Below are 27,734 nucleotides of genomic sequence, written 5' to 3' on the forward strand. Positions count from 1 at the left end.
TGTGTCAAACAGGAAACACACGAAACACAAATAGTCCCCAGCAGGCCTCCGTACTCACTGTTTCTCACGACGTTTAGTTTCAGAAACGCGATTCAAAACTATTACGTTTGTCTTTTCTCTCTTTCCGTTCACTGCTGCTGCACATGCGCAGTGAGAGCAGCGTTCAGCTCGACAGCCGCATGAGGAGGAAGAAGAAGAGGAAAATAAAGTAGAATAATTAAAGTTTCATAGAAAATAAAAGTGAGAATCAGGAAGAGAGAAGGTGACGCAGAAGATATGAACCAGCTCGAACGGTAAGATCCACATTTAACCGGATATTCACCGGTAATCTACCGGAACGCTGCCATCGCTATCGGCTAACAGTTAGCATCTAGATAGCATCAGATTTTCTCTGAACAGTTCATTTTAAAAACGAATTAAAGATTTTTAAACTCTTTTCTGAATCTACACGAACTAACTGCATATAACTGTTATCAGACAGAGCCTCAATAAAGTTTATTTGACTGTTTAATAACTGCAGTTGTGTTTTCAGTCATTTTAAATAAAGTTTGACTCTTTATGTATGCTTGTTTTAGTGTTTTGGGTTATACACGGATACATATATGATTATATAGATACACACTTTATGTACTAGAGATGTCACGATATGAACTTTTGGTGCCACAGTAGTCTGAGGAAATATCACAGCTTCACAGTTTTCATGATTATCGATACTGTAGAAGAAAAAAGACTCACAACAACCGATATGAAGCTAATAGGTAATAATATAGCTTGTGAACTAAAATATGTATCATCAACTTTATCCAGTTAGTTTTTGTAGTGTAACATTTATCTATTAAAAAATATTTAAGCTATTGAATTTAGTTGCCTTATTGTGGAAGGTTGGTCCCTAAATTTGTGTTTCCTGTCATGAGCTGTGTATCTGTGTGGGAATTTTATTTTGAAGGGTCAACAACGGAAGTTGTTCTGTTATGGGATTGACATTTTGACTAGTTGTGAAAAACTTAACGTGTCCTGGTTCAAGCCTCATTCTTCATGTCATCACTGTACTATTACTTCTCAGTACAGGTGAATTGAACTCTCAGCTACATCTATAATGGTTAATAGGAAGAGAGAGGTGTGTGTGTGTGTGTGTGTGTGTGTGTGTGTGTGTGTGTGTGTGTGTGTGTGTGTGTGTGTGTGTCAGCCGCTCCTGACACATACACACACAAATCCCTGGTCAGAAACTGAAAGTAAACAAGGATTTCTCCTCTCGCTGTGATCTCCTCTGGAGTCCAGCGTTAGTTGAAATAAGGCTGTTACATCAGTCCCCTCTTCTCAACTAACGTTTCAGTGGCTCGCAAACTCAAATTACGTGACTCGCAACAGGCAGGACACCATAGTTAGATATCGTAGTTTTTACAATTCTTATGGTTATGAAATCCTGATGTTATCAAACCGCGGTTATAGTAAAACTAAAAAAAAGTATGTGCAGACTCCTTCACATTAAATACACATGATTCTACGTATTTATCAGAGAACCTGGAACATGAAACCTTAATGACATTTCCTGTTTGTGGCTCAGAGACGAGGACGACCAGGGCCATTCTGAGAGTCTCCATGACGACAACGACGGCACCAACAACAACCACAACCGACGCAAGGTGTGTGTCTTGTTACTGCACGTACTTTTATTATAGTACTAGTATGATTCCTCTGAAACCATAGTATTTTTACTCTTATGTTTCTCACACATTGATTATTAGATACAACATCAACACTCATCACACAGATTGATTTATTATTGAATATATATATGTGTGTGTATATCTATCTATCCATATATAGATAGATATATATACAGATAGATAGATATATATAGTAGTCAGAAGGGATCAGGACAGAGCAGCTGTTTGGGACTCATCTTGCTTTTGTCTCCATTGAACCTGTTGTGACTTTGATTTGCACCAATGCAGAGAAACTGATTCACAATCACTTTTTCTTTGAAATTGACAGATTGATCTCTGAAGTTTAACTTTACACTGGGAACATTAAGGTTCCCTCACTTTACTGAGCTGTTTAGATGTAACTGAGCAGTTTATATGTATATGTGTATATCAACTCCCTGCACCTGTCACCGGGGCTGGCATGGGTTAGCTGCCCATACTGGCAGGATCTACTACAAATTGGTATTCGGAGAGACCCATTAATGGCTACGAAAGAAACTAAACAAAAATTACCCCCAGAGTCGGCGAGAGTGGGGGCGGAAGACGACTCACTAACAGACCACATGGCTAATGATTCTGGAATGGAAACGACAAAGAGGAAGGCAAGCACAATTCAAGAAGCTAACATGACATATTCAGACAAGGGGCTCCAGGTGTTTCCCTGTGGCTGAGGAAAGATAACTTCAGCAAAGGGCCTAAAAATACACCAGGGAAAGACAAAGTGGCTGATCGAAAAGAGCAGGGATCTTGCAGTACTTTCTTAGAAGTCAAATAAGTCAGTCGAGTAAAGTCCAGCGACCGGACTCAACCCAAATTTCGCAGGACATCAGTCCCCCCCCCTGTATCTGAGGAAGTTATCTCAAGCACAGAGGCAGAAGAGCCTATAGAGCCCAGTCTATAGGCCCTGACCTAAGCTCCATCCTGGAAAAGATAAAGGGCACAGTTAGGGTTAGGGTTACTAAACTAAACTTGAAAGGATGGGTAACGTCATCTATGGAGTGAACCATTTTGGAGTGACACAGAAAGAACAAATAACACCAACAATGGAAACCAAGTCCAGAAGGCAGCTGGAAATAGAACGCCTGGTACAAGTGAGGAGGCAGCTTAAAAAGCAGTGGAGGAGCAGAAGGAGCGGATTAATATACGGCAAGAGAACAGCAAGAGCCGACTGACAACATATATCTATGTTTTAAAATGGGACAGTGTTTAGTTTAAAAAGGCATAGAGGTAATCATAGTACTTCCATGGTACTGCCATACAATCCAGTAGCCAGTCAGATTTAGCCTTTAGCCTCGAGTTCAGCCTGTATCATTGATCACAGTTATGTCCCTAACATCCACCAGTGACCACTTACACCTGCTAACAGCTACTGGTAGTTGTAACCTAAATTGTGCAGAAGTCCTTCAAACGTACAAAGGATATTCAAAATCTCCTCCTATATGCTCAATGTCGGTGATTGTGGCTAAGGGGTAGAGTGGTCGTCTTCCAACCAGAAAGTCTGTGTTTGATGCCAGTCTTCCACATCTGCATGCCGAAGTGTCCTTGGGCAAGATGCTGAACCCCGAGTTGCCCCTCATAAAAGAAAGTGCTTCTAATAGATGTACTGTATGAATGTGTGTGAATGGGTGATTGTCAAACTATGAAGTGCTTTGTGTCATCTGGGCTAGAAAAGATCTTTATAAATACAAACCATTTCTGTCTGTCTCTCTGTACCTGTCTGTCAGACGGTGAGTCCAGCTGCAGGTGAACATCCTCTTCAGTACAACTACACGTTCTGGTTCAGTAGGAGAACTCCCAGTCGTCCAGCGAGTTCACAGAGCTACGAACAAAACATCAGACAGATCGGAACTGTGGCATCGGTACACACACACACACACACACACACACACACACACTTATTTTGCAATCTTATCGCGTTTGAGAAAATTATCTTTGAGGAAAATCTGTATGTTTCAAAATGACTCAATCTGTATCAATAACTGAAAATACTGACTTAGAACAATGTGAACGTTGTATTGGCATCAATAGATTCAGATCGGTAAATGCATAATCAGTGAAACGCCCCCTGCTGGAGACCGCTTTATTTCTACATTGAAGTTTATTTTCCAAAGACATTTACATTGTCATGTTGTGACGTTAGTTACTAACACAGATAGGGATGTTGTGATTTACCGGTTTTATGATAACGTGGTGATTTCATAACCGTAAGAATTATAAAAACTACGATATCTAACTATGGTGTCCTGCCACGTAATTTGAGTACGCGAGCCACTGAACCGTAAGTTCAGAAGAGACACACACACACACACACACACACACACACACACACACACACACATCCCTCTCTTCCTATTAACCATTATAGATGTAGCTGAGAGTTCAATTCACCTGTACTGAGAAGTAATAGTACAGTGATGACATGAAGAATGAGGCTTGAACCAGGACGCGTTAAGTTTTTCACAACTAGTCAAAATGTCAATCCCATAACAGAACAACTTCCGTTGCTGACCCTTCAAAATAAACCTCCCACACAGATACACAGCTCATGACAGGAAACACAAATTTAGGGACCAACCTTCCACAATAAGGCAACTAAATACAATAGCTTAAATAACTTTTAAATAGATAAATGTTACACTACAAAAACTAACTGGATAAAGTTGATGATACATATTTTAGTTCACAAGCTATATTATTACCTATTAGCTTCATATCGGTTGTTGTGAGTCTTTTTTCTTCTACAGTATCGATAATCATGAAAACTGTGAAGCCGTGATATTTCCTCAGACTACTGTGGCACCAAAAGTTCATATCGTGACGTCACTAAACACAGACCTGATTACTGATATTCAATTACACAGAACTGATAATCAATTCTTTGTTTTTCAGGTGGAGCAGTTTTGGAAGTTTTACAGTCACCTCGTGCGTCCAGGTGATCTGAGCGGACACAGTGACTTCCACTTGTTTAAGGAGGGAATCAAACCCATGTGGGAGGTAAGATAACACCACCTTCTAATCAATAACAGACCTGATCACTGATGATCAATAACCCATTTGAACTAGTGTGGAGTACTGTAGTTCTGTAACACTGTGGAATACTGCGCCGGAAGATGCTGCTGCTAATACTACCATGTTGTTACCACGGCAACCAGATGAAGCTTCATTCATTTCCTCCAAACAGAAAGACTACTACCCCCCTAACTGACAACACGACCACGTAAGACTGTCCTCAAACCAATCAGAGTCAAGTATAGGTAGACTCCGCCCACATAGGTGATGGTGACAGGATGTACGATGTCAGACTAAATTCTTTAGTCCCTAAATTACAATGTGAAACCAAAACTAACAGATCAAATGAAACTACGCTCAGACTCTAAAGGCAAATTATCAAACCGTTCATCTTGTTCCCATGGTTACTGCACAGGAAAGTCAGCATACCCAAATTAACTCTTTCAGGGTTGATTTGAACTCTTTTGAAGTGTCTGGATGGGATCACACCACAAAGTGTCCATGTGACTCTTTTTGGAGAGTTGGTACCGTAACATGTGATTATTGACTCTTTTTGGAGTTAAAATTTAAAACTTCTTCACTCTAACCAGAGTTAGTTTTTCTCAACATTTGTATAGTGTTAGACATTAACTCCCTCATGGAATCATTTGTTAACTTTACAAATGTTAAACCCATATTAACTCTTATAGGTGTAAAGTTACTTCTTCTTAATTACTCAAATTCATGGGAAAATAAAGTTTTTGTTCAAACAATTAAAAATTTTAATCAGATTAATCACAGGGTAGCTGTAGAATAATAACGATTAATCACTATTTGTAGATATGCTCGAAAAATCCCCATTGTCTCTGTATATTGTTGTGGGAACGGAAAGATAAATGACAGAAGGTGGATATATACATTTAACATTTGTCCAAATGATGGCGCTGCGACTGAGAAGAGTTTTTTTACACAGAACCGTGGATTCAGGACTGGGGAGATATTTGCGAGCCAGCAGGGCCGGCTCCTGGATGAGCAGCAGTGTTGTGCCAGTTCATACTTCATTCGGAGGTGTTCAAAGTTCAGTTCATACAGATGAAAATGAACTAGTTCACGCTCATAGTTCATTTTTTAATTGGGATGATTTAGATGACAAACGTATGATCATGTGTTTATTTATTAATCGATGGTGTCGGATCATGTCTGCGTGTCGCTCTGGTCAGTTTATCACTGAGTCCTGACTGATTAAGATTAAGATTCCTCTTTATTGTCCCACACACAGCATGCAACATGCAAACATGGGGAAATTTGACCTCTGTATTTAATCCATCCGTGTGAACACAGCGCACATGGCGGCGACGACCACACGGCGACAGTGCTACTGCTACTGCCGACTGTGAGCATCTCCTCTCATGTTGAACTGAGCACAACATGTCGACCAGTCACTTCCATGATGTTTAAATGAGTCTCATAGACTCTGGAATCAAACAAACACGGAGTTACTTCATGAACTGAACAGGTCCTGATAACTAGTGATGGTGTTAGTTAGAGTGAGAGCAGGTCAGAGAGGAGGAGGAAACAGAATTAACTAGTGATGAGTGTTAGTTAAAGTGAGAGCAGGTCAGAGAGGAGGAGGAAACAGAATTAACTAGTGATGGTGTTAGTTAAAGTGAGAGCAGCTCAGAGAGGAGGAGGAAACAGAATTAACTAGTGATGAGTGTTAGTTAAAGTGAGAGCAGGTCAGAGAGGAGGAGGAAACAGAATTAACTAGTGATGAGTGTTAGTTAGAGTGAGAGCAGCTCAGAGAGGAGGAAACAGAATTAACTAGTGATGAGTGTTAGTTAGTTAAAGTGAGAGCAGCTCAGAGAGGAGGAGGAAACAGAATTAACTAGTGATGAGTGTTAGTTAGTTAAAGTGAGAGCAGGTCAGAGAGGATGAGGAAACAGAATTAACTAGTGATGAGTGTTAGTTAGTTAAAGTGAGAGCAGCTCAGAGAGGAGGAGGAAACAGAATTAACTAGTGATGAGTGTTAGTTAAAGTGAGAGCAGGTCAGAGAGGAGGAGGAAACAGAATTAACTAGTGATGGTGTTAGTTAAAGTGAGAGCAGCTCAGAGAGGAGGAGGAAACAGAATTAACTAGTGATGAGTGTTAGTTAAAGTGAGAGCAGGTCAGAGAGGAGGAGGAAACAGAATTAACTAGTGATGAGTGTTAGTTAAAGTGAGAGCAGGTCAGAGAGGAGGAGGAAACAGAATTAACTAGTGATGAGTGTTAGTTAGTTAAAGTGAGAGCAGGTCAGAGAGGAGGAGGAAACAGAATTAACTAGTGATGAGTGTTAGTTAGAGTGAGAGCAGCTCAGAGAGGAGGAAACAGAATTAACTAGTGATGAGTGTTAGTTAGTTAGAGTGAGAGCAGGTCAGAGAGGAGGAGGAAACAGAAACTCCAGCTCGATACAAACCAACTGCAGCTTCAGCTCTGATCATGAAGCAGCTGTGACCAGAGAAACTCTGTGTTTCACTGTTTCCACTGTTCTTCAACTAAGTCACTGACCTGCTGCTTCACCTGAACGCTCCTCTGCTGAGCTCACTGTGTGTGTCACTCTGAGCGAGTGGGTGGGGGCAGGTATGGGTATATGAAGCGGGTCATTCTGCGCATGTGTTAATGCGTTTAAAAAAAGAATGCGTTAATTCCACCAATTAATCATCCCACGTTAATGTTGACAGCCCCACATGATTTAAAACATATTACAATAAGGAACAATATATGCATATATATAAAAGTATTTTTTGACTCCAGCCAGCCTTACGCTATTTTCCACCTTTGTCAGCATTTTCTGTGAAAAGATGTGTGAGGTTAGGTAAAATGTAATAACAATTTAATTACATGTACTAAATTTAGAAACAATTGATCCATTATCAAGTAACACTGTAACAAATATTTTACAATAAAAACCCTTTTTAAACAAAAGAACGGATTTGGTCAACAGAAACGGTGGAGTGCTTTTATTTTGAAACGTCCACAGAAAGTGTTTGTGACATAAATTCAACAGATAAACATTAAAATGCAGCTGAAAGATCATTTTCTCTGTTTGTTCTGATATGAACCACAATGTTTATCTGTCTATGTTGCAAACGTATTCACAACCCTTCCCGAACCCGTGTTGATGTAAATGCACTCCAGCGTTTAACTTTCTGAATCTATTCATTTGTTCACGGCTCTTTGATAGTTATTGATACCGTAGAGTCCTGACATTTAGTTTAGTACATAACTCGACTTGTATTGAAGGAAATGCGGGAGATACACCAGAAGCTCCGCCGCCAGCAGCAGACACAACGCGCATGTGAACAACAGACAACCGACACACCGCTGATCTGCAGTCAGTGAGTCAAGAGAGTAGGTTCTTCATTTACTAACCGAACAGTGTGAAGTTAAATCCACGGTCCAAAGCAGTTTTCACAAGTCAAGGATTCTCTCTGTCTCTGCTTCTCTCTCTGTGTCTTTGTGTCCGATGATGGGGTCGGGGTGAATTTACTGAAATTCACTCCTGAGGTGTCACAGCAGGTTCAGATTAGAAAGTAAAGAGTTCATACATTCACACTGAGAGATTTCATTTAAAGACACTTCCTTATGACACTGTTTTGACACCAACTATTACTGAGTTAAATATAAGAGTTTTGACTCAGAGTATAATTCACCTCACTTTTGCTCAAATTTGACAAACACCAAAAATATAACTCTTTTGAATTTGCTGTGTGCTCCCTGCAGCGGTAAGGATCAGGCTGTGATTGGTTGATTAACTAATCAAAGTGATCAGCTTCAGTCACATGGTCAGATCAACAGGACCACCTCCGTGTCACTGATGCATTGTGGGATAAGTTTGTCCCTTCCCCCCCAGGATGAATGTAACCGCAGTGGAGGGAAATGGATCATTCGTCTACGTAAAGGTCTCGCCAGTCGCTTCTGGGAAAACATCATTCTCGCTATGGTGGGCGAGCAGTTCATGGTGGGAGAGGAGATCTGTGGAGCAGTGGTCTCTATACGCTTCCAGGTAAAAATACTGCAGTAATACTACAGTTATACTACAGTTTTACTCAAACTTTGTTATCATTCTACAGTATTCCTTAACAGGTTTTTCAGAAGAGAGAGCTCTCACCTCCCCCAAGTACAATAAAATGATTATATTACTGCAGTATTATTCACTATTACTGCAGTATAACTCTAGTGCTATGCGGACAGTCTGGTGTCTGGTCTGGACATGATGTCAGACCTGTCTGTATGTAACCTGTCTGTCTCTTACCTGTTTCTTCGTCCCTTACCTTTCTGTCTCTGACCGGTCTGTCTGTCTGTCTGTATCTAACCTGTCTGTTGTTCAGGAGGACATCTTGTCGATCTGGAACAAAACGTCTAACGATCAGACGACGACATCCAGAATCAGAGACACGTTGAGACGAGTCCTGAACCTTCCAGCGAACACCATCATGGAGTATAAGACCCACAACGACAGCCTCAGGTGTGAATTAGTGTCACAGCTGCTCACACTTATTGACTATATTGATGATGTCACTGTTTATAAACACGATGAAGATTTAAAATCACTGAATAACTTTAACTTTGATCATTAAAGGCACAGAGTCTCATGACCACATAATCACATGATGGTTCAGTTACATGTGTTTGGCGTGTGATCAGATCAACACGAGTTTCATTAGATCTGTGACGGTGAGGCTGAAAACATGTAAACGGTCTGTATTGAGTCTACTATTTATTCTAGTCCTGGTGACATTCAAAGCCTTCTTACAGTTTTAACACACATTCATACAGTGCATCTATTTGCAGCACTTTTTTCAGAGTAACTTCAGGTTTAATTCAGAGTTTTCAGTTTTATGAAGCTCGTTCCCTTGTTATCGGGTAAATCACCATGGTAACATGCTGAACAGCTGACCGGCTCCAGGTTAAGTTGGAGATAAGAGATCAAGCAGTGTAAAAGCTCCACCCACTGACCACTTCCTTTCTTTGAACCATGACATCATGTTCTTATCGTGGTGTGGATCGTTCCAGTCTCTGAGGAGGACCAGGGTCTTCAGAGACCCACAAGATCCTCTGAGATCCTCTGAGGAGTTTCTGAAAGATCTAGATTCTCCTCAGAGGATGAACCTTTGTCAGCTGCTGGAGCTCCAACAGAACCAACCTGACCCGTAGGAGCAAAGTACTCACAGTACCACAGACTCTCTACATGTACTTCACTTACTAACACTGATGTACTGGGAGTGTTAGCGGAGGAGAACCACACATACTTTAGTACTTTGATCCTTTAAGTAGCTTCATCCTCTGAAATCAAATATTAATTCGGGGATAGATAGTTTACAGATTTACCTTGTGACAGCCCCCCCTCTTCTCTCTGGGACTCGAACACTCACCAATGACTCTACACTGTTGTGTGGTGCACACTCTCCTCAAAGGGACGGATAAGAGACGTTTAAACAACGTCTGGTTGGTTCAGTTGATCTCTAACTCAGTCAGTACGTCTCAGTCTCTCTGTCTCCAGATGCTCTGACTCGTCCTGTCACCAAAACAACACATACACTCAGTCAGGTCCTGAAAATAGGTCCATGTGTTTTTATTGAGTAGTGACGTCAGACGTTTCCACCAGTGTGTCCTCGGAGTCAGTGTGTGTCCTTAGAATAGTAGATGTCTGTCAGCACATGCTTTTATTTCAATAGTACATCAAATTATTTTAAACAATTTTTTAATTTTTTAATTTAAAAAACTTGAATTAACTTTATATTGGCCTGTTGGTTTAAATCTCTGTAAGAGTATGTGGTGGAAATGTATCTCAAGATAAATAAAGAGTTTCTCAGACCGTCTTTAGGTCATTTAATAGAAAGCTCTGCAGAGGGTTTCACACTCAGCATGAATGCTCAGAGTGGAATTACCCTGAATAGGGAAAGAAGAAGGTTTTATACAATCAGGTAAACAGGAAACATAAGAGACAACTGTTTCTGAGTAATAGCGTGAAAAACTGAAGCCACCTGTAGTCTGGTTAACACAGGAAGCTGTCTGCTTTTGCTTCTGTATGAAAAAAGAAGTTTGCTACTGCAAAGATCAGGGTCAACAAGAGGATCATCATCAAGAAAGGACATGAACTCTGAGGTTACATCTGCCAAGTGCATAGCAACAGTCACGGCATTGAATAGTCAAGGGTAAAAAAGTAAAAGGTGGCTGTCTAGTTTCGAATCGTCCGTTTGCACGTACGCCAGACAGTTCCTCTTATGAAGCACAATTGTGTCTCTATATGAGTTATTGTTGGACACAGCACACGAGCATTGATCAGACGTGGAAAGAGTTCAAGCAAAGTTCATATGCAAGTTTTCCATTACAAGTATTTGTGTAACCCCTTCACGGGAGGAAAATGTCTGATGTGCATGCGCTCACTGAGGAGGATGGAGTTCCGCCATATTTTCAGTAGCTAGTTGCCTCTCCCTCGTTGTGAAATATGAGGCTCTGCTGTCAGTCAAACTTGTCCATGTCAGTGATTGGTCATATTCCATAAACCCCGCCCCTTCAATGTGCACATGCTCATATCTAGAGTCGGAGACCCTGCATTGACTTCAGGAGTTGATGTGACCACTTAGCCTCACTGTGTTCGTTAGGTTAAGTTCAGCCTGTTTACGGAAAAGACATCCGGGGTATGTTGAGCTCGCCTCGTACTGCAGACCGCTGGTGATCGATTGATGGATGTTCTGTGTGTTTTTGTTTCAGGGACAACTCGAGCTTCAGAAACACAAAGATTTCCCTCTGAAGACCCTGACGTCCAATCAGGACAAAGATGTGTGTGTGTTTGTGCTGTGGATGTGTGTGCGTGCGTGCTGTGGATGTGTGTGCGTGCGTGTTCAGTGTGTGTGTGTGTGTGTGTGTGTGTGTGTGTGTGTGTGTGTGTGTGTGTGTGTGTGTGTGTGTGTGTGTGTGTGTCTGTGTGTGGAGAACATCAAAATAGTTTGTTTTGAACATAAATATGAAAATGACTTGAGAAATAAAAAACAAGATGAAACATCAGGTGTCATGTCCATGACTCCAATCATCAATAATGAGGCGGGATCAGGTTAATTCATTAGTCCCAGGTGGTGGGTTAGTACAGGTTAGTACATGTTGGCTAGTACGGGTCAGTGTAGATAGGTAATTACAGGTTAGTTAGTACAGGTTGATGTGGGTCTAATCCTGCCTCTATTCTTGGCTGCAGACCAAATGTGAGCTCTGAGGATCAAACTAATCCAGATCAGGATTAACTGAACCAGGCACGAAACACTGACACACACTCGGACACACATACATACACAGAGTAATATGAATAAAGTGTCCTGTTTTCAGATGAAACTAGTTGGTTTTGTTGTATTGGTTGTATTTAATCAGATTTACTTGTTTTACATAATTAATATGTAACTTTAATATATATAATCGGTGTGTAATTTTAGTATGATGTATATAATCAGCAGGATCATGATTATAGTCACATGACTTAGACAAACAATATAACTTCATTACGACTTTTCTGTTTCCTCTTAAAAGGTTTTGTTGATGAACCAACTGTGAATATCAGCTGCACAAATACAATTTGATTTGATATATAAAGTGATTGATTGATTGAGCTGTCTCCTATGACATCAGAGGGAAGGTGATGATGTCATCAGTCAAAGATTGATCAGGTTAGAAGTTGAGACCTTCACACACGGACACATGAACAGGAAGTGATCGTCTCATTACAAAATGAAGCTGAAGCCAAACTTCCCCCTGAACCTTTAACTAGATTAAACAAATCCTCTCTCTCACTGTGTGTCTATGTCTCTCTCTCGCTCACTGTGTCTCTCGCTCGCTCCCTCTCTCTCTCACTGTGTGTCTTTCTCTATTGCTCTCTCTCCCTCCCTCTCTCTCACTGTGTGTCTTTCTCTCTTGCTCTCTCTCCCTCCCTCTCGTTTGACCTGACATCATTTCTCTTCGTCTAAAGGTTTTTTTTTGTCGTTTCAGATGAAACTGAAGTTTTTTCGGTAGGTAACTGTGTGTGTGTGTGTGTGTGTGTTTGTGTTTGTGTGTATTGCAGTCACTTTTTATTTAAACTAGTTATGTAAACTACAACCAGTTATTTAAACTAGTTCCCTGAACTCTGCTGATCTTAGCAAGTTAATCAGAGGCTTCATTGATCAGATTGTTCTGTTTGTGATTCATTATCCTGCTGTCAGCTGTGATGTCATCAGATCATAACGAGCTCTAAATTACTACTAAACATTAATTGAATCAGTGTCACAGTAAAGCTGACAGCTGATTGGTCAAAGTAAAAGTAACAGTACTTCACTCTACAAGTTTTTACAGTAAAAAGAAAAAATCATAAACTAATCTCTTTACTTCTGTTTATTGATGTTTTCTTTTTAATGATTAGTTTTGATGTTTCAGTGAAAATCTCATAATTTTTTATGGTTTAATACACTGACCTTATTCATAATGGACGCTGGAGCTGGTCTCAGGTTCTAAATCTGGTCTCTGTGGTTTCTGGACCTGGACCTGATCTCTCAATGATGTAATCAGGTGTATTTATGACATCACCAGGCAGGTGTATGATGTTACTTAGTGGTCGTGCTGTCAGTGTCTCAGAAAGCTGATGACATTTTGCCTTTGTCAGCTTGTGTTAAGAGCGTTAGCATTGATGCTATACTTAGCATTCTTAGAGCTTGTTAGCATTAGCCTGAAGTATTAAAGGTCAAAGGTCACAGCAATCAGCGTGGTTCAATCACTGTGGACGGCCAGAGACGTTCTGGGAGAAACAGAACTGTCATGAGAATATATATAGATAATATTGAATATATAAAGGCTTTAAATGATCAATTTTAGGTTTAATATACGTATTGTCATAGAGTTTTCATAGACACTGTCTCGTGTCCTCTCTGGGCCAGAGTGCAACAGGCTGTTGTGTTTGGGAAGTGCGAGAGCTTGGCGAAGGTCAAAGCCTTCACTCACTAGACATCACAGATATGAGACTGTGATCAGGCAACACTGTCTCCAGAACCAGAAACTACATTTGATTGTTTAGGAACGAGCAGACCCACAGATTAAATGATCTGTTGGGGTTTAAAGTGTGACGACAGGAAAACAGACTTCAGAATATGAGAGAGCATCATGCTCAGATGTTGTGTGGATGAATTCTGATTTTCTCCTTGGTCAAGCATCAATAAATATTTCAGCATAAGACGTCAAAGGGCTCCTGGACGCTTTCTTCATTTATGAGGTGACCATTGATCAGCAGATTTTCACGTATAATCTATCAAATATTCAAATGATATAAATAACCTGTCTGTAATTTAATATGCATACTCACCCTAATTCTTAGTACACATCTAATCTGTTTAATATTTGTTTGTAGTTTAATATACATATCATCTGTAAAATGTATTCAATAATTGAATCTCATTTGTATCGCACCAAATCAGAGGGGGCGAGGGGGTGGCAGCAACAGTTGTGTAACCATCAGGTTTTAGCTCTGACTCGTTGAAAACAATTCGAGTGATAATTATAGATGTAAAGATGCTATTAATGAGCTACAATGCAAATAATAACAATAATAATAACAATAACAATAGTTGTCTTAATCTGCAGCTCTGGAGTCAGAGAGAGAGAGGAACTGTGACAAGTAGTAAATAAATAAATGTGGGGCCACAGAAACAGAAAGAAGAGCTCAGTGCATGATGGGAGTTTCCCCAGTCTAGACCTAACTAACTAAGTAAGTAGGGAATCGTGAAATCGCTTAATATGTGAGGAGCAGGATCTTTTTACAGGGAGTCCATGCAGAGAAGCTAAGAGGTAATATGATCTCTCCTCTAGTTCCTGTCAGCACTGCTGCAGCATTTTGTAACAACTGGAGGCTTTTCACAAACTTCCTGTGACATCCTGATAATAAAGATCTTATATCTCACATACAGACCTAGAAATATTCACACCCTCATTTCCTCTCATCTCAACTACTGTAACTCCCTTTATATTTTCAGGTCTTACTCAGAAATCAATCCACCTCTATAGTTTGTCCAGAAAGCTGCTGCTCAGCTTTTAACACAATCCAATATAAAACCATATCATCCCTGTTTTAACATCCTCACACTGGCTGCTTATTTATTTAACCCTAACCCTTAATAATAATGATAATAATAATAATAATAATAATTACAGACTTTATTTAAAGAGTGCTTCTCAAAGACACTCTACAAATGTTCAAATTAACATAAAAAGCTACACACATAGAAAACATAGAACACACAACATACATCACACATTAAAAGCAGTTCTGAAAAGGTGAGTTTTGATTTGTGATTTGAACATTGTAAGATTGGTGCAGTCTCGGATGTGTTTGGGGAGAGAGTTCCAGAGGGAGGGGGCAGCTATAGAGAAGGCTCTGTCTCCGCAGGTCTGGTGCTCGGTCCTGAGTGGATGGGACAGGAGCTTACTATCAGATGAGCAGAGCCGAGGTTGGTGGTTGAGCAGCTTTATGAGTGAGGAGAAGGGTCGGGGAGCCAGTGGAGATTCTGGAGAACAGGGGTGATGTGATCATGGTGGTATTGCTTTCAAACATGACTCTGAGGTTGCGGATATGTAGGGAGGGGGACAGAGGGGAGTTGTCCATGGTGAGGGAGAAGTTGTTACTGGTTTTAGTGAGGGATTCTGGACCGATGATGATCATATCAGATTTATCACAGTTTAGTTTGAGGAAGTTGGTTTGCATCCAAGATTTAATGTCAGTGAGGCAGTTGGTCAGAGTGGAGTGAGTAGCAGTGGGGATGGATTTAGAGGAGATTTAGAGCTGGACATCATCAGAGTAGCAGCGAAAGTTGAGACCATGCTGACGTATGATATTACAAAGAGGGAATCAATAAATAAATAGAGGATGAACGGGAGAGGACCAAGCATCAAACCCTGGGGGACGCCTTGGGACAGAGGGGCAGTGGAGGAGATGCAGTTGTGAATACTGATGAACTGTTGTCTGTAAGATTTGATCTAAGCCAGGAGAGAGCAGTACCGGTGATCTTGAGGGAGGATTCAAGGCGGGAAAGAAGAATGTTGTGGTTGATGGTGTCAAAAGCTGCAGTGAGGTTGAGGTAGAGGAGGATGTTGAGGATTGATATTAAATTATTTTAATCACATTTCAAGCCAAACATGGGCCCTCACCATATCTCAGACTTTTATCTTCCTATGAGCCAGGACTCAGTCTGAGATCCTCTGGTAGGACGTTGCTATCTATTCCAAAATCTCGGCTGAAAACCAAAGGAGACAGAACCTTTGTCGTGAGGGAACCTTTTCTTTGGAACAATCTGCCAGAAGAAATTAGATAAGTTTTATTTCTCTTCTTTAGACACCTCTCTATAAAAAAGCTTTAATTGCATGTCGAAGAGTTTTATTATTTGAATCTTTATTCATTTATTTTTTTTAATTTGTTTTTGGCTCTAGAACTTTTTGTTGTAAAGCACTTTGACATATTGAAAAGTTTTATAAAAATGAAGTTATCATTGTTTTAAATTATGAACAATCGGTCAGTGCTTACTTGCCTTTACAGAAACTGCTTGAAGAAGCCGGCTGCTGCTTTGATGAACGATGCTTTACTGTATCTGAATGAGCAGTGTGGCTGTTTTCAGGCTCATTTGCCCGTGTTGCCATGGTGGCAAAGCTGCTGCTTTAAGCTACTGTTTAACTAGTTGTCACTTTCCTTTTCATGGGACATTGTAGATCTTTTATGTCTCAAAACAATGGGTCCTATTCTGGGTTTGCCTGAGGCGAATTGCTCAAGAAAGTAGAGCCTATCCTGGCTACTACTGGTTTGATCTTCAATTAGGTGTTCAAATGCTTGCATACAGTCATGATACAATCACCATCGAACACTGTAATGTCCCTAGCTAAGGTTTTCATGAGTGTCATGGCGATGGACTAAATAATCTGCACTATGTTTTGAGGGAGACTGTGTGGTTGGTTCCTGAGCCCTGTGCTGGTCTAAAGGAGTTTTCTGAAATTGTGTTGTATAAACTCCACAGAAACTTCAAAGTCCAAAAATTCTATATTTTCTCTATTCTTTTGTTTGCTGGCTTCACAATAAGCTCTTTATGACTCCCTGACTTTGATCATACATTTCCAGACTTTGAAAGACTTTTATTTTAGCAGCTGATGCTGCAATTTCTGTGTCCAGCTCCATTTGCTCCAGTTTGGTTTTTAGCTTTGCCTCTTGACGTTGAAGTGCATGTTTGTCTTTAATGCTGTGGCACGAGCCAGCAGAGCAGCATTTTCAGCAACTGCTTTCTTACATGCTGAGGAGACTCAGGCTTTTGATCCATTTGATTTAAGTAACACGTTAGAAGTGCTGTCCTGGGTGTCTATGCATGACTCTGCAGTTTTTTTCTTTTTTCCATGTCTCAGCCTCTTTCAGAAATTATTCAAAATGAATCGTTTTGGCTCATACGAGTCCACATGCTCCTCCTCCATTTCCTCCTCCGATAGGAGCTTTGGCAGAGATTGATAAGCATTATTGAGTTGATTGACAGCTTGATTAAATGTTTCCAAATATTCTTCAACATGATCAACATGTTTTCAAGTGTTTTCCACCATCAGTGCTAACTCTAACCAAGACTGTATGTAATCCGTCTGTAGTTTAATATACATATATGTTCAATCTGTAGTTTTTTGTATCTGTTTTATATTTATAGATGTTAATTTCTTAGTGTTCGTTTTTTGATGAATATCTCTGTTGTTGTCACCATGACTTTGTTGTTTCCTGTTTTATTTTGAAGCCTCTTCCCTTGCGTGTCTTTGGCGTGACTTCCTGTCACTTCTTCACATGTTCATGTTTCACGCTGTCGTTTCTTTCTTTGAAGTTTGAAGTTTTAATTTCCTGACACCTGACGTATGAGTCTGTTTTTATTTTCAATAAATTCTCCTTCTCATTTTAATTCATTAGAACCTTGATTCTGTTTTTTGATGTGTTGCTCTCTCAGGTGTGAATTTAATGTTTTTTATTGTTTTTGCAGATTGTCAAGATGTGGCTTCCTCTGTGGTTGCTATGTGTGTGTGTGTGGTTGCTAAGCATCACAGAAGTTTGGGCAGCTACTTTCAAGCTGGCTCTGATTGGTCCATGGTCATGTGACCCCATATTCTCCCGGGCAATGCCAACGGCAGCAGCTAACCTGGCGCTGTCACGATTACGGAGCGACAGTAGCGTGAGCAGAGGGTATTGGTACGATGTGAAACTGCTTGATGAAGACTGCTCCACTTCCAAAGGTTTGATCAGATGTGATGAAAAATCATCATCAAGTTTTTTAGCATATCAGACAAAGACAGCTCTGTCTTATTTTAATAAATGAACTGCAAGTTTTTAAATGCATCATTTTACCTTTGCTGAATTCTGTTTACATTTAAAAAAATATTTTTTTATTGTAATCATGAAACTTTTTCTTATTCTCTGGTTTTATGACAGCTCTGACAGAACTTGGAGAGATGGAGGGTTATGGTCACGCCTACATTGGACCATTTAACCCCGCCCTCTGTCATGCAGCATCCTTATTGGCTCAGCACTGGGAGGTGGGGCTTGCCTCTCCAGGCTGTCTAGATACTAATTGGCTGAACCTGCCGCCCATCACTCCTCCCAGCAGGGTTCTGTTTACCGTGCTCAGGTTCTTCCAATGGGCACATGTGGGGATTATCTCAGGTAACGCATGACATCATCACATGGGTGTGGTCTCATTTCAGTTTTTTTTCAGAGCAATATATGATGACGTAAAAATGATAAATTTAATTATTAATTTAATCCATTATTAATATGATTGTAAAATATTTGAACTCTTGATATTTGTGTCTCGAGGAAGCAGAGAGAAATAAAGAAATGAATGAACTACAAACAATCCAGTGTTATGATAATTAGATATTATAATATCTTATTAAGTAAATATTGTATTTCTTTTAACATTACTTTCAGTAAATATCTTATTCTATTCTGAACGTTTAATTACCTCAATATTATATTTTGTTAGTAATCATTTTATCATATTACTTTTATAACATTATTATTATGACAATAACAAAAATTATTTCCATCAATAACAGAAGTTTCAGTGTTTTTATTTGTCATTAGTTTCATTTGTGTCTGCCTCTCCTCTTCATCAGCTCCATCCAATCTATGGGAGAGCACTGGGCAGGAAGTGGCCTCGGCGCTCTGGGCTATGGGCCTCCCGACTGGCCCAGTGGTTACCATGGAAACAAGGAACAAAGTTGGCGCTCGGGAGGCACTGAAAGTGATCAAGGAGGCCGACAAGGTCAAAGGTCAGAACTGAAAGATCTTATCGGGGGCCAGAGTGAAAAAATATTCCTAATATATAACAATAATTCATATTTAACAGATATACTGCAAATGTCATATTGAAATATTCTGTAATTAGATGAAATTAGCTAAAAACAAATTTCAGAATCCATTTGAGTTCCAACAATTAGCATTAATTAAATTAAGAGAGAGGTAAAATAAATAAAGTAGATTAAGAGTAAAAGTTTTCTAAATATCCAAGATAAACTTTTTTCATCCTCAGAAAAAGATGATTATTAAAAAATGTTTAATAACAGTGTTTGAGCAACAGTTTTAATAAATTCAATTTTGAACCGACTTGGTATTTATCTATTTCTGACACATTTAAATCAGGATTACATTAAAAACTATTATTATTATTATATTTCTGTTGCAGTTGTGATCATGTGCATGAGCTCTGTTCTGATTGGTGGAGAGGATCAGAGAGAGCTCCTATTGGCTGCTCTGGACATGGGGATGGTTTCTGATGGATATGTGTTTATACCATACGACACTCTCCTGTACGCCATGCCGTACCAGGTGAGTGACTGACAAGTGACAAGTGACAACTTCAATCGAAACAGGTCAATAACTCATCAATGTCATACTAAAGCGATCAATCAACTAATGGAGCACTCAGAGAGTTTCGATCTCCATCAAGGCTTTGAATATTTTTATATATACTTCAGTCACCTTTTTATAACTTGTCTTTTAATTGTGTTGTAAAATGTTTGAAACTAAGTTCTGATTGGTTCATTTTCTCTCTTCTCTGTCAATCAGGAAACAGTGTTCCCTCAGCTGACCAACAGCACGCAGCTTCGTCACGCCTACAGCTCCGTTCTGACGGTTACTATGGCGTCTGACCAGAGTTTCTACGAAGCTTTTCGTCAGGCTCAAATCAGCCGAGAAATCCGGTCAGGAGTCGCTGCAACAGAGGTGAATAAACAACAAATACAAAATAAACAACTTCTGCTACACAACATGAGTTTTGAAATGTTGGGTGTGGTGTGAACAGCTGTATAATTGGATCAACATAAATTATTTTATTCTTTTTTTTTTAATCAACTAATTTAGCAGGAGAATTTAGAAAAGCTTGTTTTACCATCTCAGATATTTACAGTTCATATGTAACGATTGTTTTGTTTTGACAAGTGAAGAAAGGAGCTTAATGTGACATCATTGGCGTTACCGTGAGTTAGCAAGACAACGGGACGATGAAGACGTGTCACAGGATTTGAGTATAAAATCACCAGGTTTGGTCTCGAATGTTTTCTGCAGGTATCTCCAGTGTTTGGAACTATCTTCAACATGGTGTACTTCGTTGCTAAGGCGGTGGAGGAGCGTCGTCAGGCAGGAGGTGGGCACTGGGTGATGGGTGACCACCTCTTCCAATCAGATGGAGGCTTTGATTTCCAAGGCTTTAATCAGGTCAGAGACATTTAACCTGACGTGAAGTAATAAGTGGTTTGATGACGAGACACAATGAAAACAATAAATATAAAAACACATGAATTAAAGATATTGTCTTTTTAAAACACACACCGATCCCGATCTTGATCCTGGTCAGATGACATCATCACTTTCCTCACTTCTACCTGTTGTTTCTCTCAGGTCTTGTACGGCGGTAAAGAGGGGCGTGGCCTGCAGGCCAGGTACGTGGTGTTGGATAGCGATGGCGACCGACTTGTGCCGACACATTCGCTCGCTTCGACACACACAGATGGGATGGTAGGAGGTCTGAGACCCCTGAGCCGCTCGTTCATCTTCCCCGGAGGAAAACCCCCCAAAGCCAGTTTCTGTTGGTTCAGTCCAGAGGAGACGTGCAGCACTGGTGAGTTACATATAACATGTTACATGTATGTACATGTAGAGGTGCTTGGAGCGCCCCCTACTGTCACATGGTAAGTAATCTCCTGTTTCTGCAGGAATCGACACAGTTACGATGATGTTCATCTTCCTGTTGCTCTGTGCTCTGATTGGAGCATTTTTCTACTGGATCAGGTGAAGGACACGGACACACGGACACACGCACACACACACACACACACACCACACACACCACACACACACACACACACGCACACACAATGATAATATTTTTTATTAGAATGAAAATAATAACAAAGGTGACATCTGCACAGGATGTACAGGAGATCAGCCAACGTCACCAAACTGATCTTGACTCTAGACGACATCGTCTTCATTGACACTCAAGTCAGCAGGAAGGTCAGTGTCGCACTGAGCGCTGTGGTGATGTCATCACCTAGACGTCCGCAGGAAACCAACAATGACCTCATGTTGTTGTTTTTGTCATAGAAACTGAACGACGAGTCGATCATGAGGAGTCTTCTGGATATTAAAACTCCATTCCACTCGATCGCTCGAAGTTACCTTCTGACGTCACCTGAGTGTTCCAACATCGGAATACTTGAGGTACAATTTTCTCACTGTCTCACTGTGTACTTGTCTCACTCTGAAACTGTCTCACTGTGTACTTGTCTCACTCTGAAACTGTCTCACTGTGTACTTGTCTCACTCTGAAACTGTCTCACTGTGTACTTGTCTCACTCTGAAACTGTCTCACTGTGTACTTGTCTCACTCTGAAACTGTCTCACTGTGTACTTGTCTCACTCTGAAACTGTCTCACTGTGTACTTGTCTCACTCTGAAACTGTCTCACTGTGTACTTGTCTCACTCTGAAACTGTCTCACTGTGTACTTGTCTCACTCTGAAACTGTCTCACTGTGTACTTGTCTCACTCTGAAACTGTCTCACTGTGTACTTGTCTCACTCTGAAACTGTCTCACTGTGTACTTGTCTCACTCTGAAACTGTCTCACTGTGTACTTGTCTTGCTGTCTACCTGTCAGTAAATCAATCTGTCTAATTGTGTATTGCATTGCTCTGATTGGTTGCATTGTTACCAGGGCGACTGGGTTTGGATTAAAAAGATTCCTGCTGGAAAGACGATGACAGCTGTCAATCAAAACACCCAGAGTCTGTTTAACCATGTACGTAGATTTCATGTTGACTTATTGAATATTATATTGATTTGTAAACTTTTCAGAATAAAAGCTCTGTAATTAAGCTCATTATAGAGCATAAAAGCAACAAAATGAACCTGGTGCTTTTACTTTGATGATAAATTGATGAAGAGGAAATTATATTGTGAATATTATTGTCATGATGGAGATCAGCTCCCGTGAATGTCAGTCTGATAAAAACAATCAGATTGTCGATGATCTGGCCGGACAGATATCACAGGCATCCAGTTTGCTCCTAAAAGGTGGAACGAGTTCCCCATCGACATCAGAACAGCAGAAAGTCTAAACATCTTCCATCGCAGACTAAAGACTCATCCCTTCAGACTACACCTTGGATAAAAAAAATAAAATTCAATTAAAATTTTTATGGCACAGACATGTAGAACTTTGTAGTTTGGCTTTTTTTGTAGCAAATTGTAATGACTTGATTCTTGTTGTTCTGGTTTGTTCCTCATGGTTGCTGCACTTATTGTGAGTCGCTTTGGATAAAAGAATCAGCTCAATGTGATGTAATATAGTTGCTGACCACTGGTATATTAATTCATTTGTTGATTCGTTTATTTAGTATATTGATTGATATTCAGATGAAGATGTTAAAATGCTCTGTGCTATGTTCAGTTACGAGAGATGAGACATGAGAACCTGAACTTGTACCTTGGACTCTTTCTGGACTCTGGGATCTTCGCTCTCATTGTCGAACATTGTCCTCGAGGAAGTTTGGCCGATCTGCTCGCAGACGCCACCATGAGGCTGGACTGGATGTTCAAGTCCTCGCTGCTTATGGACCTCATCAAGGTGCTGCTCAGACACTAATAATAATAATCATGTTCATAATATCAATGATAAATAATAATAATTAAATTGTGTGTGTGTTTCAGGGTATGAAGTTTCTTCATCTTCGAGGTTTGAGTCACGGTCGACTGAAATCGACAAACTGTTTAGTTGATGGACGTTTTGTTCTGAAAATCACTGATTACGGACTTCCCATGATACTTCACTCTCAGAGCCTCAGTCTCTCTGAGGATCAACAAGGTAAAACATTGTATATTTTGATTTATGATTGAGTTTATATATGTTAATATATGTTTATCCCCTGGGTAAAATGTTCTAGAAAACACAAAACTGTAGAAAACCTTCCAGGGCTACACTAATAATATGTTTACATCAAACACAAAGCAAATGGTCTTGTTTCGTTACCTGCGCGATTTGTGTTGCAGGATAATTTGTGTTTATTTCACGTTTATTTTCAACCAGTAACAATTAAGATCACCCGATAACACTGGTAGATGCCAGGCCGGTGAGTTTCCTTGTCTGAGCCATTTGCATCTATTCGCATCTTTCCATTGACTGTATAAAATTTACGTTGGGTTTTGTGTGAACACGACATAACATTGGTGTCAGTCGAAAATATGTAACTTGTACATAGTGTCTGTTAATTGAGGAACTTTTCTATAGTTTGACAGCACATGACACGAGGTGAGACAGGATGTCTTTCATCTGATTCGTCCTTTCAGAGCATCCACGCATTTCTAACAATATGATTGGTTAAGAGGCCAGTCTAACACATAGAGAAGAGCATTTTGTCTGTCTGTCTGTCTGTCTGTCTGTCTGTCTGTCTGTCAGTGTGTCTCCACCTCTCTCTCTCAACCTGTCTGTCTTTCTCCACCTGTCTGTCTGTCAGAGCTGCTGTGGTCTGCTCCGGAGCTTCTGAGGAATCCGGTCCGTGGAGGTTCGTTTGCCGGAGATGTTTTCAGTTTCTCCATCATCATACAGGAAGTGATCTCACGCACTCTGCCGTACGCCATGATGGACATGCCTGCCCACGGTGAGACAGGATGGTCGAGGCACTACCTGTCTCTCTGTCTCTCTCTCTCTCTCTGTCTCTCCCCTGTCTCTCTCTCTCTCCCCCATCTCTCTCTCTCTCACCTGTCTGTCTCCGTCTGTCTGTCTGTTAGAGATCGTGGAGCGTCTAAAGATGCCCCCTCCACTCTTCAGACCGATGGTTTCGGTGGACGAAGCTCCGAGCGAATGTCTGAGTCTGATGAACGAATGTTGGAATGAAGATGCGAGTAAGAGACCAAGCTTCGACGACATTTTCAAACAGGTTGGAACAGCTACCACCTGCTGGCCACTTGACAAACCGCACAATTTAATAAAAAATCCACAATAAAAACATCACTGTGTGTTTTACATGAAGTTGAATATGTGTATGTGTGTCTGTTTGTATTGTGTGTTTTGTGTTAACATGTTGATTTGTTTGTGTGTCTGCAGTTTCGGGGCATAAATCGCGGGAAGCGTGCGAACATCATCGACTCCATGTTGCGGATGTTGGAGCAGTACAGTTCAAACCTGGAGGATTTGATCAGAGAACGAACGGACGAACTGGAAGTCGAGAGGAACAAAACAGAGAAACTGATCGGACAACTTCTGCCAAAGTACGACATCAGTAAAACCTTGAAAGAGAGCATAGGTTTGACACAGCAGTGACACCTGATGGCTGTGCAGTGAATCAGATTATGTTTTTTAAGTTTCCATCAGTATCACAGTTATCCACTGACAGTTTTCTGTACATCACTGAATTTAGTAAATCAAACTTCATTTTTCTCCTGGTCCTAATACTTCGACCAGGTTGGTGTTTATTGTTAAAGTATAAAGTGAGTGCAGATTAGCAGGAGTCTGGTGGGTGGACACCCAGACAGGAGGCTGACCTGGTACAAACCTTCGGCTGCTTCTGCTCGGATCTTTAAGCAGCAGAACTAATCGTTGGTTCAATCTATATGTTTATTACTCAGGTTGGTGGTTAATGTATGTATGTGTGTCTATACATGTATGTATATGTTGTATATATTTGTCATTGTTTCAGATCAGTGGCTCAGGCTCTGAAAAAAGGGAAACCAGTTCGGCCTGAACATTATTCAGATTCAACTCTTTACTTCAGTGACATTGTTGGATTTACAACCATCTCAGCTCTCAGTGAGCCAATTGAGGTATCTGCTCTCTTACATCTTGTTTTGTTGTTATGGTGCAGCAGTGTGGAACGATGAGGTTAGGATTCCTTCTGTGTTAATGTTGAGAAGGTTTTTGTTGTGGACTGAATTCTCCTCAGAGTTGTCATCCTCTCCAAAACACACCCTCTAACCCTAGAGCTGCTGATTCAATCCAGTAAAAACACTGACCCCAACCTTAACCTTTAAAAATCTGTGTTCTCCAATGCTTTTTGCCCGACTGAGGACGTCTCCGAGAACTTAAGATCTAGACGTCCAACGACTAAAATCCTTAATCTGCTTCAAATATAGAGTTAAAAAGCACCAAGATCTAAAAGGTGTACCGTGAAAATGTGACTTCAAGCTGGATAAAAAAAACAGTTTTCTCTCTCACGGATATGACGCCATTGACAGGCAACCAAGTGAAATGCACAGTTACCTTGATTAAAACTCCAGATTTCTCCAGGATTGAAAATGTAATGTAAATTTCATGGACAGTACAAGTCTAAATGATTTTATATGTTCGTCTTATAGTAGATCATTTTTAACTAAAAGTGTGTGTGTAGGTGGTTGACCTCCTGAATGACCTCTACACCATGTTTGATGCCATTATTGCAAGTCATGACGTCTACAAGGTAAAAACTGTATGTAATGTAACACAAGTGACCTTTAACCTTTGACTAAGATCATCTGAGAAGAGAATTGCTGAGATCAGTGTTTGTTCACTGAAATTGAATGATGCATCACAAAGTCAGTGCATCCATCAATGCTTTGTTTTCAGGTGGAAACGATCGGAGACGCCTACATGGTGGCGTCAGGTGTCCCAAACAGAAATGGAATCCGGCATGCTGCTGAAGTGGCCAACATGTCTCTGGACATCCTGCACTCCATTGGAGCTTTTAAGATCAAACACATGCCTGAGATCAAAGTGAAGATACGCATTGGCCTGCACTCAGGTACACACGCAGCCAGTCATGTCGTTAACACAGCGTCATATTGATCGAAGAGCAGAGCTGTTCACAGCACAGTGAACATCACTGGTCCTGCTCCCACTCTGTGGTTGACTGTCACCTCTGTTATGGCCCAATGCTCATTGGTGAACTGGTCAGCTGCTCAGCTTTGGTGCCTTCAGATGGGCAGAGGATAAGTCATATTGAAGAATGATGTGGTGACCACAGGTTGACCAGATGCAGGACAGGAGACACCAGTAAAGTCATGGAGGCATGTAACTGCCGATGAAGGGGGAGGGGGGTTAGCGTGTTACTAATATGTTCCTATTGTAATATTGCTGAATGCGCCTGTTAACTCGTCTGTTGTAACCACATCCAGAGTTCCTGCTGTGGTTTTTTCACATCTTGAAACTCAAAACATCTGATTTTATGCCTTTATTGAGGTTTGATTCATGGTCAAGGACACAGACACATGCATATATGATATGAATCAGAAACATATGTTCCAGCTGCAGCTTCCACACGCTCTGGGCGTGTTGACTGAACATGTGACCTGTGTATGTGCTCAGGTCCCGTTGTAGCTGGTGTGGTTGGACTCACGATGCCCAGATATTGTCTGTTTGGTGACACAGTGACCACAGCATCACACATGGAAGCCACTGGGCTGCGTACGTAAAAACAGCCTGATCTGACTGTGATGTTTCTCTTGTTTGAATGATTGTGAGTCAAGATAAAGTGTGAACCTGATTAATGACATGAACTTGAAGCAAGTTTTTTTTGTGTCCAGCCTACAGGATCCACATCAGTCTAGGCACGATGAAGGTTCTGACCAGCCTCAAACTGGGATATCACTTCGACACCAGGAAAGCTAAGGTCTGATTACCTGCTCTTACCTTTCACACATTTATTTTACAATATATAAAATTACTTTTACACAAATTAGATAGAATGTATTCATCAGCTGAAATTGCTGATGGTGGTGGTGGTGGTGGTGATGATGATGATGATGATGAAGATGATATACTGATGGAGATGATGATAAGGATCTAGGTGTTTTTTTTCCTCCAGGTGAAGGGCTCGGAGGACACCTATTGGCTAATTGGTCAAGATGGTTTCACTAAACCTCTTCCTGTTCCTCCAGACCTGACCGGAGGGTAAGAGGTTGTTTAATTAACACACGTGTTCACATGATCATTTGTATTTAGATACATCTTAACTCTGTCTCCCTCTTTCTCTCTTCCTGTCTGTCATGTCTTTCTCTCTCTCTGTCCGTCATGTCTGTCCCTCTCACAGGGCCAGTAACCATGGTATCAGTCTCGATGAGATTCCAGTTGAGAGACGTCAAAAATTTCTGGACCGACAGAAGATAAAGAAATAATTTTCAAACACACGCACACTCTACCTCAAACTTTGTGCTTTACAGACATTTTCTCAGCCAATTAAACATTTTCAGCCAAATTCAATAAAACTTGTGGAACCTTAAGAATTGTAATGGTTGTGAAAGCAGAATTGAACAGGGAGGGAAATATAAAAAATAAAAATAACATCTGGAAAGTCATTGTCTTATGTCACTTCATTAGGTTTATATTGAACCACCAGTCATTTCTGTGCCTCGTGTGGTTCTGATACTGGTCAATACACAAAATTTTAGACAAGTTCAAACTGTTGCTCGTCCTCACATCGTAGATACTCAGTGTCACAGTCTGTGATATTTCTCAAAC

General features: G+C 40.5%; 2 protein-coding genes across 2 annotated transcripts; both read left to right on the forward strand.

Annotated features, from left to right (window-relative positions):
- Positions 1-114: 114 nt before the first annotated feature.
- On the forward strand, positions 115-11,736 carry eif4e2rs1 (eukaryotic translation initiation factor 4E family member 2 related sequence 1). The gene is made up of 7 exons (XM_069518941.1): positions 115-293; positions 1,565-1,643; positions 3,431-3,565; positions 4,596-4,700; positions 8,584-8,736; positions 9,062-9,198; positions 11,448-11,736. Exons 1-7 carry the CDS (start codon positions 277-279, stop codon positions 11,485-11,487), a joined length of 666 nt encoding a protein of 221 aa, XP_069375042.1. The 5' UTR covers positions 115-276; the 3' UTR covers positions 11,488-11,736.
- Positions 11,737-12,052: 316 nt separating this feature from the next.
- On the forward strand, positions 12,053-27,571 carry LOC109642927 (retinal guanylyl cyclase 2-like). The gene is made up of 24 exons (XM_020107882.2): positions 12,053-12,727; positions 17,732-17,981; positions 18,178-18,408; positions 18,864-19,019; positions 19,433-19,575; positions 19,816-19,971; positions 20,314-20,463; positions 20,647-20,866; positions 20,961-21,036; positions 21,177-21,261; positions 21,352-21,468; positions 21,963-22,046; positions 22,698-22,874; positions 22,958-23,111; positions 23,761-23,904; positions 24,035-24,183; positions 24,351-24,514; positions 24,943-25,066; positions 25,630-25,698; positions 25,845-26,019; positions 26,583-26,681; positions 26,801-26,886; positions 27,082-27,167; positions 27,307-27,571. The coding sequence occupies exons 2-24, from the start codon at positions 17,741-17,743 to the stop codon at positions 27,389-27,391; spliced, it is 3,171 nt and encodes a 1,056-aa protein (XP_019963441.1). The 5' UTR covers positions 12,053-12,727; positions 17,732-17,740; the 3' UTR covers positions 27,392-27,571.
- Positions 27,572-27,734: the final 163 nt, after the last annotated feature.

The sequence above is a fragment of the Paralichthys olivaceus genome, chromosome 22 (assembly GCF_024713975.1).
Source record: "Paralichthys olivaceus isolate ysfri-2021 chromosome 22, ASM2471397v2, whole genome shotgun sequence".
Classification (NCBI taxonomy): domain Eukaryota; kingdom Metazoa; phylum Chordata; class Actinopteri; order Pleuronectiformes; family Paralichthyidae; genus Paralichthys; species Paralichthys olivaceus.